Genomic DNA, 16,589 nt, shown 5'->3' on the forward strand with positions numbered 1-16,589 from the left:
TTTCTTCTGTCCTGTCTTTACATGGGCTTTGGTGGAGGTCGTGGTGCAGCACCAGCAGGTCTAAAACGAGGTGGGGGTGTTCGGTCCTTCCGGGCCTCACAGGATCGGTTCCTGACCACCTTGCTGTGAATGGCACAGCTCACGCAGTAATGCAGCTTGACGGAGAGCTTGGGCAGCACATAAGCGTCAAAGACGCTGGCTTCGGAGATGTCCCTGACAGCAGCGTCCTCTACAATGTTCTGGATGACGAACTTCTTAATGGCCTTGTCCTTGGGCACGCACTGGGCTGAGCCTGGGTTCTTGCTTTGTGAACTCCTACAGGCCCAGCGCCAGAGGCCACCCGTTCAGCACATGTTGTAGAGCCTACTGTGTGCCAAGCCATGGGCTGCACAGGTGAAGGAGCAGGCTGCTGATGTCAGGGAGAATGAGGGATGGTGTAGTTAGCAAAGAGCGATGACGCAACAGTGAGTGTTATCGTTAGAAAGGCCTGGGAGGGGCTGGAGAGATGGCTCAGAGGTTAAGAGCACTGACTGGTCTTCCAGAGGTCCTGAGTTCAATTCCCAGCAACCACATGGTGACTCACAACCATCTATAATGTGATCTAATGTCCTCTTCTGGCCTGCAGGTGTACATGCAGAGCATTGTATACATAATAAATAAATAAATAAATAAATAAATAAATAAATAAAATATATAAAGAAAGAAAGGCCTGGGAGGCAACCTGAGCATTGGGAGTGTTCAGTCTCTAATTACCATGGGAGGTCACAGTGTCTGAGAGAGAAGGTAGGGAGAGCAACAGAGGCCACTAGCCGTCTCTCAATTAGAGTGTATTTCAAGGGCTGCGGATGCAGCTCAGGAGAGAGTGTTTGCCTCTACGCAGGACGCCCTGTGTTCAGTCCCCAGCACTATGTAAACTGACCGTGGTGGTACCAACCTGTGCTCCCAGCACTTGGAAGCTAGAGGGGGAGGATCAGAAGTTCAAGGTCATCCTCAGCTACACAGCATATTTGAGGCTGTTTTAGACTATATGAGACCTTGTCTGAAAAAAAAGATATAAACAATGTGTGTTGGTATTTTAGCATCTTTTTGTTTGTTTGTTTGTTTTTTGCTTTTTGAGACAGAGTTTTCCTGTGTAACAGAGCCCTGTCCTAGACTCACTTTTTTTGGTTTTTATTTTTCTTTCTTTCTTTTTTTTTTTTGGTTTTCGAGACAGGGTTTCTCTGTGTAACAGCTCTAGCTGCCCTGGAACTCTCTCTGTAGACCAGGCTGGCCTCAAACTCACAGAGATCCTCCTGCTCTGCCTCCTGAGTGCTGGGATTAAAGGCATGCGCCACCATCACCTGGCAGCGTTTTAGCATCTTGTCTGGCTGTACTAGAGCAAACACCATGCTGAGTGTGAGTGAGCCCTGACCAGTGTCAGCACGTCTGTAGTAGGTGTCCCAGGTGGTGTGACTCTTGCCTTGCCTCACTCAAAACCCTCTTGGTGACCTCTTTTCTCTCTCTGCATAGGATTGGGCCAGAGCCTGTCCAGCACCACACAACCCCAGGCCTTGCCCTCGCCAGGTGAGGAGGCAAGTGACAAGCCAGACGCCAAGCAGGTGGTCCTCATCGACAGCTCCTACCTGTGTCAGTTCTGCCCCAGCAAGTTCAGCACCTACTTCCAGCTCAAGTCTCACATGACCCAGCACAAGAAGGAGCAGGTGGGTGGGGGTGAAGGCAGGGGGTGCAGCGTGATGACACTGGTGTCACCCCTGCTGCCAGGACAGGGGTGGGGATTAGCCCAGCCTTTTTCATGGCTCTTTGCTGTGAGACTAGCTTCCCTGTGGAAGGGAGGAATGACATACACTTAGGTTAGGTAATAGAAGCCTTTGAGTTACTGGCTTAAACGATTAGGAAGTTTGTCATCTGACTTAGCAGGAGGCTGAGCGTGGGCAAGCACTCAGCTCAGCATCAAAGGCTTTGTGGCTTGTCGTGCCAGCTCTGGTGGCTGTCATCATAAGATACTGCCTTGTCCTCCCATTGTGGCTCACCTTGCACTTGCTGTCTTCCCCAGCCTCCCATATCCCTCGCCGCCACCACTGCCTTTTTCTTTTTTTTTTTTAAGAGACAGGGTCTTACTATGTAGCCCAGGCTGACTGGAACTGGCTGTGTAGACCAGGCCAGCCTCAGATTTGCAAAGGTCCGCTGCTTCTGCCTCCTGAGTACTGGGATTAAAGAGCACCACCATGTCCTCCGCTGTATCTCTGACCTTTGAGGTGTGCGTGTGTGTGTGTGTGTGTGTGTGTGTGTGTGTGTGTTCCCAGCACACATGCCATGGAGTATGTGGAGGTCAGAGGGCAACTTGTAGGAGTTTGTTCCCTCGTTTCACCATAGTGGTCCCCAAAACTGAAGTCAGGCTTTCATGGCTCAGTGAGTGGCAAGTGCCTTTCCCTGCTGAGCCATCTCGATGCTCCTATCAAGGTTACTCTGTGTAGAAAGTCCAGTCATAGTTTTTTTTTTGTTTTTGTTTTTGTTTTGTTTTTTTTTTAGCAATGGAAACCTTTTCTAGAAGAATTCTCTATATCGCTTATGGATCAAAAATGGTTTCGTTTTGTCTTTGATTAAAGACAGGGGCTCTGGAAACAAAGCAGTGACTCAGTGGTTAAGAGCACTAAGTTCACTCCCCAGCACCCACATCAGGTGGCTCACAGCTGCCTGTAACTCCAGCTCCAAGGGATGACACCTTCCTCTAGCCTCTGAGAGCTCCTGTGCTGACATGTGCATGCATGTGCTGAGGCTGACTTTGAACTGATCCTCTGAGCACCGAGACAATAGGTGTGTGCACCCATCTGTGAGGTGTTAGAGGGTGTCATGCATGCTAGGCAAGCCTGCTACCAACTGGGCCAATGAGCTGTGTCCCCAGGCTCAGAGCCTTTGCTCTCATCACTTTGGAGACTATTAGTAGGCATACAGTAGTAGAAGACTGGCCAATAGAGTTTTATTTCTCTCCTCTCAAGATAGGCCTGCGATTAGCAGTATTGGACTTGCATAGCAGGCTATGCATGTCATCGTGGCCCAGGCTGCTCACTCTCTCCTCTAGTACCCTTTGCTTGTGGTACTTGCCCTCAGAGCTGCAGAGTGGTTGCTGTGTCTCCATCTGTCACATACAGTAAAGGAAAAAAAAAAAAGAAAAGAAAGAAAGAAAGGAAGAAAAAAAAAAGGGATCCCTGCCAGCAGGCTTCTGCCATTTTGTTTTGGGAAGGCTGATGTCCCCAAAGATATCATGCCACGAAAGGAGCTATGTGGCTGGCATTAGCTGCAAGGCTCTCAAGAGAATCAAAGGGTTTTACCCAGTCTTGCAATCCTGGGCAAACTGGAGTTGACTTAGTTAAGAATAAAGTGGTTTTGACATTGTATAGGCACCTGAGGAACCTTGATGACTACTAGAATTTTCAAAATATTGAGGGCATGTTTCTTTTCTTTTCTTTCTTTATTTTTTTCTTGTTTTGGTTTTTTGAGACAGGGTCTCTCTGTGTAGCCTGGGCTGTCCAGGACTCACTTTGTAGACCAGGCTGGTCTCGAACTCACAGTGATCCGCCTGCCTCTGCCTCCTGAGTGCTGGGATTAAAGGTATGCACCGCCACGCCTGGCCCTAAGGGCATATTTCTTATAGACTTGAGATCAGACATATGTCAGAATGTCACATAGATCATCTGGAAATGATAATATAGTTCAGAGGCATCTCCTGCATTTGACTGTCCCGTATCAGATTGCTGATGTAGACACACATTTTATTAATGTCTCATCCAGAGCCTTTGGAGTTCTCTTTTTCTATCTGACAAAAGAGTCTCTCCCATTAGTGCAAGGGGCATGTGTAAGACCCAGAGTTACATTCAGAGCACCGCACACATACACACGGAAATCATTTATATTGTATTATAAATTTTTTACAAATTAACATTAAACTTGAGGGTCTGGGTCCTAAGTCAGTAACAGTCAAGACTAGCCATGTCCCCAAGGAGCAAGAGGACTCTAGGGATGTTTGTGGATCTAAAAGTGGCCCCCAGACCACTGAGAATTCCTCACTAAGAGCAATGTGCTACAGCCATTAACACCTGCCAAATCAGAGACCCTGGTGGTGGTGCCTCTGAAGTTTTTCTTTTCTTTGCTTTCTTTTTTTTGATATGGGTCTCATGTAGCTCAGGCTAGCTGTAAACGCACCAGGTGGCTGAGAAATATCTTTTTTTTTCCAAGACAGGGATTCTTGGTGTAGCCTTGACTGTCCTGGAATTCTCTTTGTAGACCAGGCTGGCCTTGAACTCACAGAGATCTGCCTATCTCTGCCTCTCAAGTGCTGGGATTAAAGGCATATGCCACCATGCCCAGCTCTTTTTTTATTTATTTATTTTATTATTTTTTTTTTTTTAGTTTTTCGAGACAGGTTTCTCTGTGTAGCCTTGGCTGTCCTGGACTCACTTTGTAGACCAGGCTGGCCTCGAACTCACAGCGATCCACCTGCCTCTGCCTCCTGAGTGCTGGGATTAAAGGCCTGCGCCACCATCGCCCGGCTCGTTTTTTAATTTTTAAAGACTTATTTTCTCTAGCCTATGCGTATAAGTGCTTGTCCTGTGTGTATGTATGTGTACCATGTGTGTGCCTGGTGCCCCAGAGGTCAGAAAAAGGTGTAGGATCCCCTGCAATTGGAGTTATGGATGGCTATGGACTACCGTGTGGGTGCTGGGACGTGAACCTGGCTCCTCTGCAAGAGCAGCAAGAGCTTCTAACGATCCTAATGGCTGAGATATCTCTCCAGCCTCCGCCAGTCCTGGTCTTGGGCTCCTGACCCTAACCTTAACACTGCCTTTTCTTCCCAAGTGCTAGGATTATAGGTGTGCACCACTGCCCCCAGCTAATGATGTCCACCCACTTGAGAGTCCTGACATGACTCTCATGTGACATTAAAAGGGCAAAGTGTCATACCTTCACTGTTATTTCCAGGTCTTAGGTAATTGTTATGGATACATTCAGGCTTCACAAAGCTTAAGGGGGCGGGGCCGGTAACTAGCCAAGAACAGAGAACCCTGTAGAGATGGTGAAGCCAGAACTGAGCCTGGTACCCACAGCCTGTGATCCTGAGGAGGCTCCTGCAGGATTATCTCAATTCAAGATCTGACTGAGCTATGAAGTGAGTTCACAGCCAGCCTGGGAAAACTTAGTGATCATCTGTATCAAAATAAAAGTTCAAAAGAGAGCTAAGAGATAAAACTCAATGGCAGGCTGCTTACCCAGCATTTAGGAGGCCCTGGTTTCACCTGTGAGGACCAGGGAAATGCTGGAAGTGTTTATAGCCTCACGCCAGCTCACAAGGTAGGAGAGGCGGCTGCCACATCTCTCACTTCCCAGTGTCTCCCCCCCTAGGTGTACAAGTGCGTGGTCAAAAGCTGTGCCCAGATGTTTCCCAAGCTGGACACCTTTCTGGAGCACATCAGAAGCCACCAGGAGGAGCTGAGCTACCGCTGCCATCTCTGTAGCAAGGACTTCCCCTCACTGTATGACCTGGGCGTGCACCAGTATTCCCACAGTCTCCTGCCGCAGCACAGCCCCAAGAAGGACAGCACCGTCTACAAGTATGTGCCCATGCTTTCAGCCAGGCTGGACGATTGGGCAGGGAGCCCTGGGCTCAGACTGCTCAGGATCAGTGACACATCTTGAAGTGAAACTGAGGCTGAAAGCTGGGGCCCAGCCTGGAGTGTTTCAGTGCTGGCATTAAGTAGGAAAAAACATACTGACTTCTTAGATCACTCTTTGTTGGCCATTTATCATAGCAACACCACCTTGAAAGGGTAACTAGGGGCCAGAAAGATGGCTCAGTGAGTAAAGGTGCTTGCTGTTAAGCTTCATGGTTTGGCTTTGGTCCACGGCTGAGACCGAATATGATGGAGGGAAAGAACTCACTTCCATGAAGTTGCCATCTCACCTCCACTCGCAGGTACGCACACAAGATAGATAAATACAAAGGAGAAGAAAAAACATGTTTAGGGCTGGAAAGAGGGTTCAGTGGATAAGAGTGTTTGCAGAGGACCTGGGTTCAGTTGCCAGTCCCTACATGGTGGGTCCGAACTGTCTGTAACAAAAGAGGGACTTGGTGCCCTCTTCTGGCCTCTGTGGGTTTCTGCAGGCACAAGGTGCATATAAACTCATGCAGGCTCACACACATAAACAGAACACAGTTTTTAAAACTGTTGTTCTGAAGCCAGGTGTGGTGGCACGTGCCTTTGATCCCAGCATTCGGGAGGCAGAGGCAGAGTTCGAGGCCAGCCTGATCCACAAAGCTAGTCCAGGACAGCCAGGGCTACACAGAGAAACCCTGTCTCAAAAAACAAACAAAAACCTAACAACTGGTGTTCTGGGTTCTCCTGTCAGAAATGAGATTACCACATAGATCTTCAGCTCTTTGTCCCTCTTGTCACCACTCTTCTACAGAGTGTCTCCCTGTGTTTTCCGGGCCTCCTTTATAGAGAGTGTGTTCTTCAGACACTACCATGCTTTTGCCATTTGGGTTTTCTCCTGCCCATTTGCTAGCTACTGGTTGGGAGCAGGTGTTCCACAACAGTCCTGAATCCATGGGGACAGGTATCTGTCTGGGACCCGGTCCACTAAATGTTTTCATGTTGGGATGACTTTTTTAAAAAAGATTTATTTATTTACTTATTTATTATGTATATTGTATAGTATTGTGCCTGCATGTGCACCTGCAGGCCAGAAGAGGGCACCAGCTCTCATTATAGATGGTTGTGAGCCACCATGCAGTTGTTGGAAATTGAACTCAGGACCTCTGGAAGAGCAGACAGTGTTCTTAACCTTTGAGCCATCTCTCCAGCCCTTGGGATGACTTTTGCATCTCTATGCAAACTAACACCTACAGGGTTCTGGCTGGTGGCCTCTCTCACCTCAGAAACTTCTGGGGGAGGCCCTGGAATGAGGATAAGTATATCTCTGAGCGTAAAATCTGTTCCTTGCTGAAGACAGGTGTGGGAACAAATGCGTTTTGTACACTGTACTAAAATGCTACCAGTGTGGCCTCAAACCGCTCAGGAGGCAGCTGCTTCAGTGTGGCCTGAGGGTAATGGTAAAGACTGTGGAGCCACCTGCCCGGGCTCAGAGCCCAGGCTGGCTTGGGTTGATGCATGACCTCGGGGAAAGTGTTGAACTGCCTCAGTTTCCTCACCTGTGATAAGGACCCTGACAGTGCCTGCCCCCCCCCCCCACTCAGTATCTCCTGGAGACCTGGCCGATGTAGCCAAGGATGATCCTTCTGTCATTACCTGCTGAGTGCTGGGATAATATGTCCCACCACACCTCAATTATTCACTGTTGGGGACCAAACTAAGAGCCTTGTGAATGCTAAACAAGCATGCTACCAATTCAGTTATACCCTTCTATCTTCCTCCTCTGACCTCCCCCCTTTTTGTTTGTTTGTTTATTTATTTATTTATTTGGGTTTTTGGTTTTTTTTTCAAGACAGGGTTTCTCTGTGTAGCCTTGGCGGTCCTGGACTCTCTTTGTAGACCAGGCTGGCCTCGAACTCACAGAGATCTGCCTGCCTCTGCCTCCCGAGTGCTGCGATTAAAGGCGTGCGCCACCACCACCTGCCTTACTTATTATTTATACAGTATTCTGCCTGTACGTGTGCCTCCTCCCCAGAAGAAGGCACCAGATCTCATTATAGATAGTTGTAAGCCACCATGTGGTTGCTGGGAATTGAACTCAGGACCTTTGGAAGAACGGCCAGTGTTCTTAACCTCTGCGCCATCTCTTCGGCCTTCTCTTCCCTTTCTGTTTCCAGTCAGGATCTCCATATATAGCCCAGGCTGACCTTGAACTCACTGTGTAGCTGAAGTGGATTTGAAGTGACCCTCTTGCCTTAGCTTCCTGCGAGCTGGTATTATAGGCCAGCGCCACTGTGCCTAGCCTCTCTCCTGGACTCTTTGTAAGGGTAAAATAGAAGAAGAATCTATCGAGCTTGTAAACACAGGCCTTGGAACACAGTAGGCACTCAATAAGAGACCGCTACTGTCCTTTTTGCTGTATTCTTCAGCTGTATGCAGAAATCCAAAGTGACAATGACTTAAAGGAAAGACTTACCTCTCTCCATGTGTGGTGGTCACATCAGTCTTAAAGGTCTAGACATTGACAGTTGGCTGCTGTCTGTCCTCATAGTTGAATAGACTTGGCCTGTAGAATGTCCCCCTAACCACTGATGTGACTCATGCCTGCCATTTGCTGTATTTTTCTTTCTTTCTTTCTTTCTTTCCTTTTTTGTTTTTGTTTGTTTGAGTCAGGGTATTGCTACCTAGCTCTGGCTGGCCTGAGCTTGGTCTGTAGACCAGGCTAGCCTCCATTCACAACAATCCTCCTACATGTTTCCAAGGTGCTGGGTTACAGGTATGCACCATCACACCTAGCTCTCCCTGCCCGCCATTGCCTGGTATCCCAGCACATGTAATCCCAGCACTTGGGAGTTGGAGGCAGGGGTTCAAGGCGATCCTCATCCACATAGATGTTTGAAGCCAGCTTAAGCTCTATGAAACCCTGTCTTAAAAAATAAAAAAAGATTTTTAAAAAATCGATGCTATTTATTTCTAATTACAAAAGGCAATCTTTTTTAAAAAAAATGTATTATTATGTATACAGTGCTCCATCTGCAGGTACACCTGTAGGCCAGAAGAGGGCATCAGATCACATTATAGATGGTTGTGAGCCACCATGTGGTTGCTGGGAATTGAACTCAGGACCTCTGAAAGAAGAGTCAGTGCTCTTGACCTCTGAGCCATCTCTCTAGCTCCCACAAAAGGCTTTCTTGTTAAATATAGAGAAAAGGATTTTGTTGTTTAGTGTTTGAGGATGTAGTCACGAGTCACCTTAAACTCTTGATCTTCCTGTCTCCACTTCCATCCTTTGGGATAATAAATATGGCTCAGCTGGGCGTGGTGGCGCACGCCTTTAATCCCAGCACTCGGGAGGCAGAGGCAGGCGGATCACTGTGAGTTCGAGGCCAGCCTGGTCTACAAAGTGAGTCAAGGACAGCCAAGGCTACACAGAGAAGCCCTCTCTCAAACAAAACAGAACATAAGATGTCATCTGGCTTCCCTGGGAGATAAGGGACTTCAGGGGTCAGGATGAGGCAAAGAAGCCTACACAGGTGTCTTGGCAGCTCAGCCGAGGATGGAGAATGTCAGAGGGGAGTAGACACATTTGAGAACGCGTTACATGTGGGATTTTGCCTCCTGAAGTTGTTTTGGAAGAAGACTTCATACTTGCTAGAGCTCGTCCCTCTCTTATTTCCCACTTAGGTGTGTCAAGTGTGTCAACAAATACTCCACTCCTGAGGCCTTGGAGCACCACGTACAGACGGCCACTCATAGCTTCCCCTGCCCACACTGCCAGAAGGTAGGGAGTACAGCATCTTCCTCAGAGGAGGCCTGTGAGGGACAGCGAGCTGCCTTAAGACTTTGGAGGATCATTCAAAGGATTTGAGTTGTCTAGCATGGCACCAGGAAGTAAAGAAGGCTTCACGGAGGCACTGTCGTGGGACTTGGGTCTTGAGGGATGAATAGGAGTTCATGGCCAAGAAAGAAAGCCCTCTGCGTAAGAAGAGCGACCTGGGTGACTCAGAGGGTGTGCTTTGGCTGGGCTCATGAATGCTCAGAGAGCTGGGTCTGGAAGGCTGGATTTGACACTCTGGCCTCCAGCCCCGATGGACAGATAAGGTGATGTCTCCAAGGAGCTAGAAATCAGGGTCCCTGAGCTCAGAGGTGGAAGGTGGTGAGGGAAGGGGTCCTGCAAGCTAACCTGCCACGCTCTTCCTCCAGGTCTTCCCCTGTGAACGCTACCTGCGGCGTCACTTACCCACCCACGGCAGTGGTGGCCGGTTCAGGTGCCAGATCTGTAAGAAGTTCTTCCGGAAGGAGCACTACCTCAAGCTGCATGCCCACATCCACTCAGGTGGGTGCTGGCCCACCCCCTCACCCATGGCCACAGGGCTCCCACCCCCTCACCCGTGGGCACGGGGCTCCCACCACCTCACCCAGCCCCACCTCACTCGTGGGCACGGGGCTCCCACCCCCTTACCCGTGGGCACGGGGCTCCCACCCCCTCACCCGTGGGCACGGGGCTCTTACCCCCTCACCTGTGGACACAGGGTTCCTAACACCTTGAGAGCAGAGGTAAGCCTCAGAGGCAGGCTCCTCCTCACGGAACCCATGTGGTGTGTCCATGTCCTCACAGGTGAGAAGCCCTACAAATGCTCAGTGTGCGAATCTGCATTCAACCGCAAGGACAAACTGAAGAGACACATGCTGATCCACGAACCCTTCAAGAAGTACAAATGTCCCTTCTCGTAAGTAGAGACTGCCTTATCTATGGGGTAAGGGTTAGGTTACCCTGGACGGGCCGATCTGGAGGCCTGGACCGAGGGCCTCTCCCCATCTGTCCTGTTCGGGTCCTGCCTACCTCACTCCCCATATTGCTTGCTCCCTTGCCTAGCCCTTTGACAAAGGCCGGGGCAAGGACCAGTAAGAGGATTCAGGCTCCCGTGCTTCCCTAACTGGTGATGGCTTTGGGTTCCAGGATGCACACAGGCTGCAGTAAGGAGTTCAACCGGCAGGACAAACTGAAAGCTCATATCCTCTCCCACGCTGGTAAGAGGCTTGGGGGCTTGCCAGGGACTGGTGAAGATAAGTTCCCTGAGATAGAGCTGAGGAGGAAAAGCAGACACCTGTATGAGACACAGTGTCCTGTTCCCCATCCTGTCCGTCTGCTCTGTGTTCCCCCCCCCCCCCCCCCCCCCCCCCCCCCCCCACCCTACCCTGTCTAATCCAGCCAATAGGTTTCTGCCCATCCCCTCATGGGAGCTAGAAGCCAGGTCTGTGTTGGGGACCTTGGGGCAACAGAGGGGAATTGGTTGCAACCCCAGTCTCAGGGAGTAGATGTGAGGCAGCTGAACTGGACTGTGTGTAGTGACACAGAGGTGTGTGTCAGTGCCATCCAAATCGGGCCAAGAGGTTGCCTGGGAAGGCAAGACAGAGGTCTCCAAGCCACTTTTCCTAAATGAAACAAGAATGCTTATCAGCATCTCATCCTCTGTCCATGCCCGACCCACATTCACGGTCCGTGCCCACCCCACATCCACTATCCATACCCACCCCACAGCCACTGCCCATGCCCGCCACCCCACAGCCACTGTCCATGCCCACCCCACATCCACTATCCATGCCCACCCCACAGCCACTGCCCATGCCCACCCCACATCCACTGTCCATGCCCACCCCACATCCACTGCCCATGCCCACCCCACATCCACTGCCCATGCCCACCCCACATCCACTGTCCATGCCCACCCCACATCTACTGCCCATGTCCACTCCGCATCCACTGTCCATGACTGCCCCATAGCCATGATTAGTCAGTGTGGTATCTTTCCCATAGTGTAACAACCAAAAATGTCTCCAAAAGTTTCCTTGGAGATAAGTTGCTCCAGTTAAAAGCTTAAAAACGGAAGAGAGTAACCTGGGAATGTAACTCAGTTGGTGGAGCACTTGCCTAGCATCTGTGAAGCCTGTGGTTTGATTCCCAACAGCACATAAGCATGGTTGCAAACAACTGTAGTTCCAGCACTTGGGAGGTAGAAGCAAGAGGACCAGGAGTTCGAGTTCAGAGCCAGCCTGAGGCTGGGTGGTGCACACCCTTTATCCCAGCACTCAGGAGGCAGAGGCAGGTGCATCGCTGTGAGTTCGAGGCCAGCCTGGTCTACAAAGCAAGTCCAGGACAGCCGAGGCTACACAGAGAGACCCTGTCTCGAAAGTCTGAGCTCCTTCCTCTTTTTAAAATGAGAAATGGGGGAGGAAAGTGGATTAAGGACTTTGACATCTTTGCTTTGAGCCTTGATGCTACCAGCGCCCTGCTGGGAGGTTTCAGGCAAGTAGCTGCCCCTTTTTGAGCCTTCAACCCAAGGAGGCTGAAGGGTAAAGGCACTTACAGACGTAGCCTGGCCCAGCAGGCTGAGTATTGGAATCTGGAAAGGATTTTCCAGTCCTCGATGGAGAGAGAAAGGAGCCAGGAAATTGGTTTCCTGGGAGTGAGAACAGCACGTGCAGGTCCCTAGGATAAGGAAAGACCAGAGGGAGGAGGCGCCGGAGCACAGGGCACAGAGTGGAGGAAGGGCTGGGCACCCTGCACCCTGCACCCTGCTTTGTAGGAAACAGGCCCTCAGAGCAGGGTTTGAGCAGCAAGCCTTCTATTAGTTTGATTTGGTTTGGGTTTTTTTTGGGGGGGGGGGGTGTCCGAGACAGGGTTTCTCTAGTGGCCTTGGCTGTCCTGGATTTGCTTTGTAGACAGGCTGGCCTTGAACTCAGAGATCCTCCTGCCTCTGCCTCCCTGCTGGGATCAAAGGCCTGCACCACCATGCCCTGAAAGCCTTCAACTTTTTTATGCTCACGCCTTTAATCCCAGCACTAAGGAAGCAGAGGCGGGCGGATCTCTGAGTTTCAGGCCAGCCTGGTCTACAAAGAGAGTTCCAGGATAGCCAGGGCTACACAAAGAAACCCTGTCTCAAAAAAAAAAAAAAAAAGGAACAAACAAAAAACAAAAACAAAAGCATCTCATCTCTTCCACTGGCAATGGTCTGAGGACCACAGGTGCGGCAGGCAACCCAGAGGAGGTAGCTGCCTCTGGTCATCCAGTTGAGAGATTATGTGACCTACAGAGTTCACCAAGGCATAAGGACCGAGCAGATTACCTTGGTCACGGAAACTCCAAGTGCAAAGGCCCAGGGCAGGAAGCTCACAGTGTAGTGAAGTAAGCGGCAGGGAAGAAGTGAGAGAAAACAATGGAGCCGACTGAGGCCTGACCACACAGATGCTTATAGGACCGGAGACTGCAGTTATTTCCCGGGTGGGTGCAGCGTGAGGGGCTGTGCTTCTCTCTAATGGCTCCTCACTCCCCAGGCCTGAAGCTCCACAAGTGTGGGCTGTGTAGCAAGTCCTTCAGCCGCAGAGCCCACCTGGCCGAGCACCAACGCGCGCATACGGGCAACTACAAGTTCCGCTGCGCAGGCTGTGCCAAGGGCTTCTCGCGACACAAATACCTCAAGGATCACCGCTGCCGCTTGGGCCCCACAAAGGACAAGGACCTGCAAGCCCGGCGGCCTCCCCGGAGGAGGGCAGCCCCGCGTGCTGGTAGCAGCATTATCGGCGTGCACAAGGAGGACAGCCCCATGTCCGACCCATTGGGGCTGGAGGAACTGAAGGCCGCAGGACCCGCGCCCGAGGCGGCCCCTGGCAAGCCTCCCTTCGAGCAGGATGCCGTGCTGTCTATCGTGGTGGGTGGGGACCCAGAGCTGGTGGTGCCGGGACACACGGAGGGTCTGGGTTCCAACCTGGCACTGGCCGAGCTGCAGGCTGGGACTGAGGGAGCCTGTGCCATGCTTGCCGTTCCTGTCTACATCCAGGCCTCAGAGTGACCATACCGAACTTTCCAGAGGGGCCATTGGCGCAAACCCTTTTGGAAGTTGCTGTATCAACCTTGTCCCAGGGCTGTCTTCCTATGCCCCCGCGGTCATCTAGGGAGCCCTGCAGCACTCAGGATGTGAGGCGGGCACCATAGCTCCAGGGCATAGCAGTAGTAAGAGAGAGAGAGAGCCAGAGCATCATGAGGTGATGGAGGCCGGTACTTGGGCCTCCTCCAAGAGAAGGCAGGGTAGTCCCGCCCACCCAGGCTACCTGGGGTGGCCTCTGGTCTGGCTGCTCTTTAGGATGCTAGCTGGATGTGGTTGGAATCCTTGCGTGTTGAACCATCACCAGAACACTCCCTGAAGGCGAGCCCGTGAGATGAGCGTGTAAGAAGCACTTAGCCTGGGGTTTAGACTAGAGCTACTAGCCAGACCTGGCTTCGGATCCACCAGTATGACCTCGAGCAAGGCACTAAAACCTCTTTTTGCTCCGTGTTCCTCGCCTGTGCAACAGGACTTCGTGTAGTACTACGTCCTAGATTGTCTTGAGGACATAGAATGTTGAAACGTGCAAAGGGCTGGGCGTAGTACCCACGGCCTGGAAAGCGCTCAATAAATCTCAATAAATGTTTTTAACCAATGACATATGTCCAAACCACACTGGCCTGAGCCTGAGTGGTTCTTTCCACCGGCTGAAGTGGCAGCACTCTAAAAGCTCAGTCAGGGTGAGATGTCCTGTAGCCCTCACACTGACCAGGAATCACAGAGGAGAAGGCTTTCCCGGATCAGGGAGGGGGGGTAACGCCAGCAGTCCACAGCACTCAGGAAGCCAATGCAGGGGGATTTCGAGTTTCAGGTCAGCTGGGTGCAGCAGGTGACTTATGACTTGCCTCAAGCTCTAGCGGAAGCGTGATTTTTTTTTTGCCAGCTGCGGATAGTTTCTGTGAGTGTGTGCCAATTGGAATTCTGCAGACTTATCAGAGGGTAGATAAACACTAGAGCCTCAAGAGGTGGGTTGTTGGTTGCTGTTTGTTAAGTAGTCACGAGCAAAGAAGAAACAAGAAAAAGAAATGAGATATCCTGATGGCGAAGATCAAACTTGCCCCAAAGGAGCTCGAGGACCCTAATGAGCAGGAAGTCGGCTAATGATAGCATCACCCCCTCTCCTCTCTACCCTTTCTTCTCTCATGTCTAGTGTAGGGGTTTGAGATGGGTGGAAGAAAAGGAGCCCACAAAGTAGTACATATCTGGTTACAGTGTGTGGAAAGTGACAGGCGCTGGTCCTTTAAGCCTTCGTGAGATGGACTCTGCTGAGCTGGTCGTGTTACGTTGTCTCAGTCTGTCAGGTGAGGGCTATTAACATTCCTGTGTGTACAGTGGAGGACGCAGAGGCTCAGAGAGGCAGAGCTCTTTGCCCAAGCTTACGTACAGCCAGTACGTGGCGGAGCTGCGAGTCGAGCCGGCGTGGCCTGCCTCCCCTTGCGCCTGGCCACTCTGCTCTACTGACGTATGAGCTGGTGCGAGAGTGAGAGCGAGCCTTGGCTTTTAAGGAATTTGTCTTTTATTCTCTGTGGCGAGGAGTCCCCGGGAGGCACTGGTACGCATGCACCGTCAAGGCTGCGTTCCCACCTGATGTGCACTCTCGAGTGTGCGCATAGTTGCTGGGAATCATGGAAAGTCACGTTCTTGCCCTGGGGTTGGCGTTGTTCCAAGCATCCAAGTTAGGAACGGCTTTTGACCCAGGTTTGCAGCTGAGATAGGGTTATCAGGCCAAAGCCATGTAGCAGGCAAGTGGCAGAGAAGGTCGCAGAAGAAGGCAGATTTGGAGTAGCACCGTGTGGGGGAAGCTGGGCAGTGTTGGAGTCTGATTGGCATGTGCACTCCTAGTTTAGCAGACGGGACACTGACCCCCAGAGAAAGGGAAAGCCCTTCATCAGGGGCCACAGAGAATTGGTGGCAGAGCACCAATTCCAAAGCAGCTTGAAGAGCTCCAGGTTGCCGGGCAACATAGTGTTAAGAGGCTGGCCATCCAGGTCCCACCCTCATCCAGAAAGAGCATGGACTGGCATCGGCCAAGACTGTGTTTGGATCCTGCCTCTGCCCCTGCCGGACTGTGGAGAATGCTTTTGAATCTCAGCTTCCCCAGTTACTGAAAAGAACAATGCCCTACCTGATGAGGGAAATAAAGTAAGGAGACTGGAGGGCCCAGATTGGCATTTGCTGGGTTGAATCCAGTTACCAGACAGGCAGCCAGCATCTGAGAAAAAAGGACAAAGCCAACATTCTAAAACAGTGATGCTTAGGCTGGAAGTATAGCTCAGTGGTAGAGCATTTGTCTCACATGCATAGAGTCCCGGGTTCAGTCCTCATCACTGTCAAAGACCCGGTGCAGGGAGCTGAGGGGTGGCTGAGGCAGAAGGATCACAAGTCTGAGGTCAACCTTGGCTGCTGAGTAAGTACAACTCTAGCCTGAGCTGCAAAGCAAGATGGTATTTCAAACAAGCTCGACACGAATGCTTTTTGTTTTGTTGGGTTTTGCCTTTCCACGGGATTTTTCTGTGTAGCCTTGGCTGTCCTGGAACTGGCTCTGTAGACCAGGCTGTCCTGAAACTCAAGTGATCTGCCTGCCTCTGCCTCCCGAGTGCTGGAATTAAAAGAGTGTCACCACCACACAACACTAGTGAATGCTTTAATCCTAGCACTCAGGAGGCAGAGGCAGTCATATCTCTGAGTTCAAGGCCAGCTAGGGCGATATATCAAGGCCCCGTTTCAAAGAGTATTACTAAAAACCTGATACGGTAGCTTGTACCTTGTTTTTCAAGACAAGATCTCTCTGTGTAGCCTTGGTTGTCCTGGACTTGCTTTGTAGACCAGGCTGGCCTCGAACTCAGAGAGATCTGCCTGCACTGCCTCCCAAGTGCTGGGATTAAAGGCGTGTGCCACCACCACCACCTGGTGGTGGCTCACATCTTTAATTTTAGCACTTCAGAGGCAGAGGCAAATGAGCACTGACTGCTCTCCAAGAGGACCCAGGTTCAATTCCCAGCACCCACACCACAATTGTCTGTAGTCCAACACCCTCACACAGACATACATGCAACAC

The 16,589-nt window shown here is 51.0% G+C and overlaps 1 protein-coding gene across 1 annotated transcript in view; it reads left to right on the forward strand.

Moving 5' to 3' along the window:
- Nucleotides 1–13,583, forward strand: part of Znf341 (zinc finger protein 341) — a 35,374-nt gene extending 21,791 nt beyond the window's left edge. The window contains exons 9-15 of the mRNA XM_051143561.1: nt 1,510–1,700; nt 5,398–5,606; nt 9,333–9,429; nt 9,852–9,984; nt 10,267–10,378; nt 10,609–10,679; nt 12,984–13,583. Of these exons, the coding sequence (XP_050999518.1) occupies nt 1,510–1,700; nt 5,398–5,606; nt 9,333–9,429; nt 9,852–9,984; nt 10,267–10,378; nt 10,609–10,679; nt 12,984–13,498 (1,328 nt within the window). The 3' untranslated portion in view covers nt 13,499–13,583. The remainder of the gene's footprint in view (nt 1–1,509; nt 1,701–5,397; nt 5,607–9,332; nt 9,430–9,851; nt 9,985–10,266; nt 10,379–10,608; nt 10,680–12,983) is intronic.
- The last annotated feature ends 3,006 nt before the right edge of the window (nt 13,584–16,589 follow it).

This window comes from Acomys russatus, chromosome 4 (genome assembly GCF_903995435.1).
Source record: "Acomys russatus chromosome 4, mAcoRus1.1, whole genome shotgun sequence".
NCBI classification, from domain to species: domain Eukaryota; kingdom Metazoa; phylum Chordata; class Mammalia; order Rodentia; family Muridae; genus Acomys; species Acomys russatus.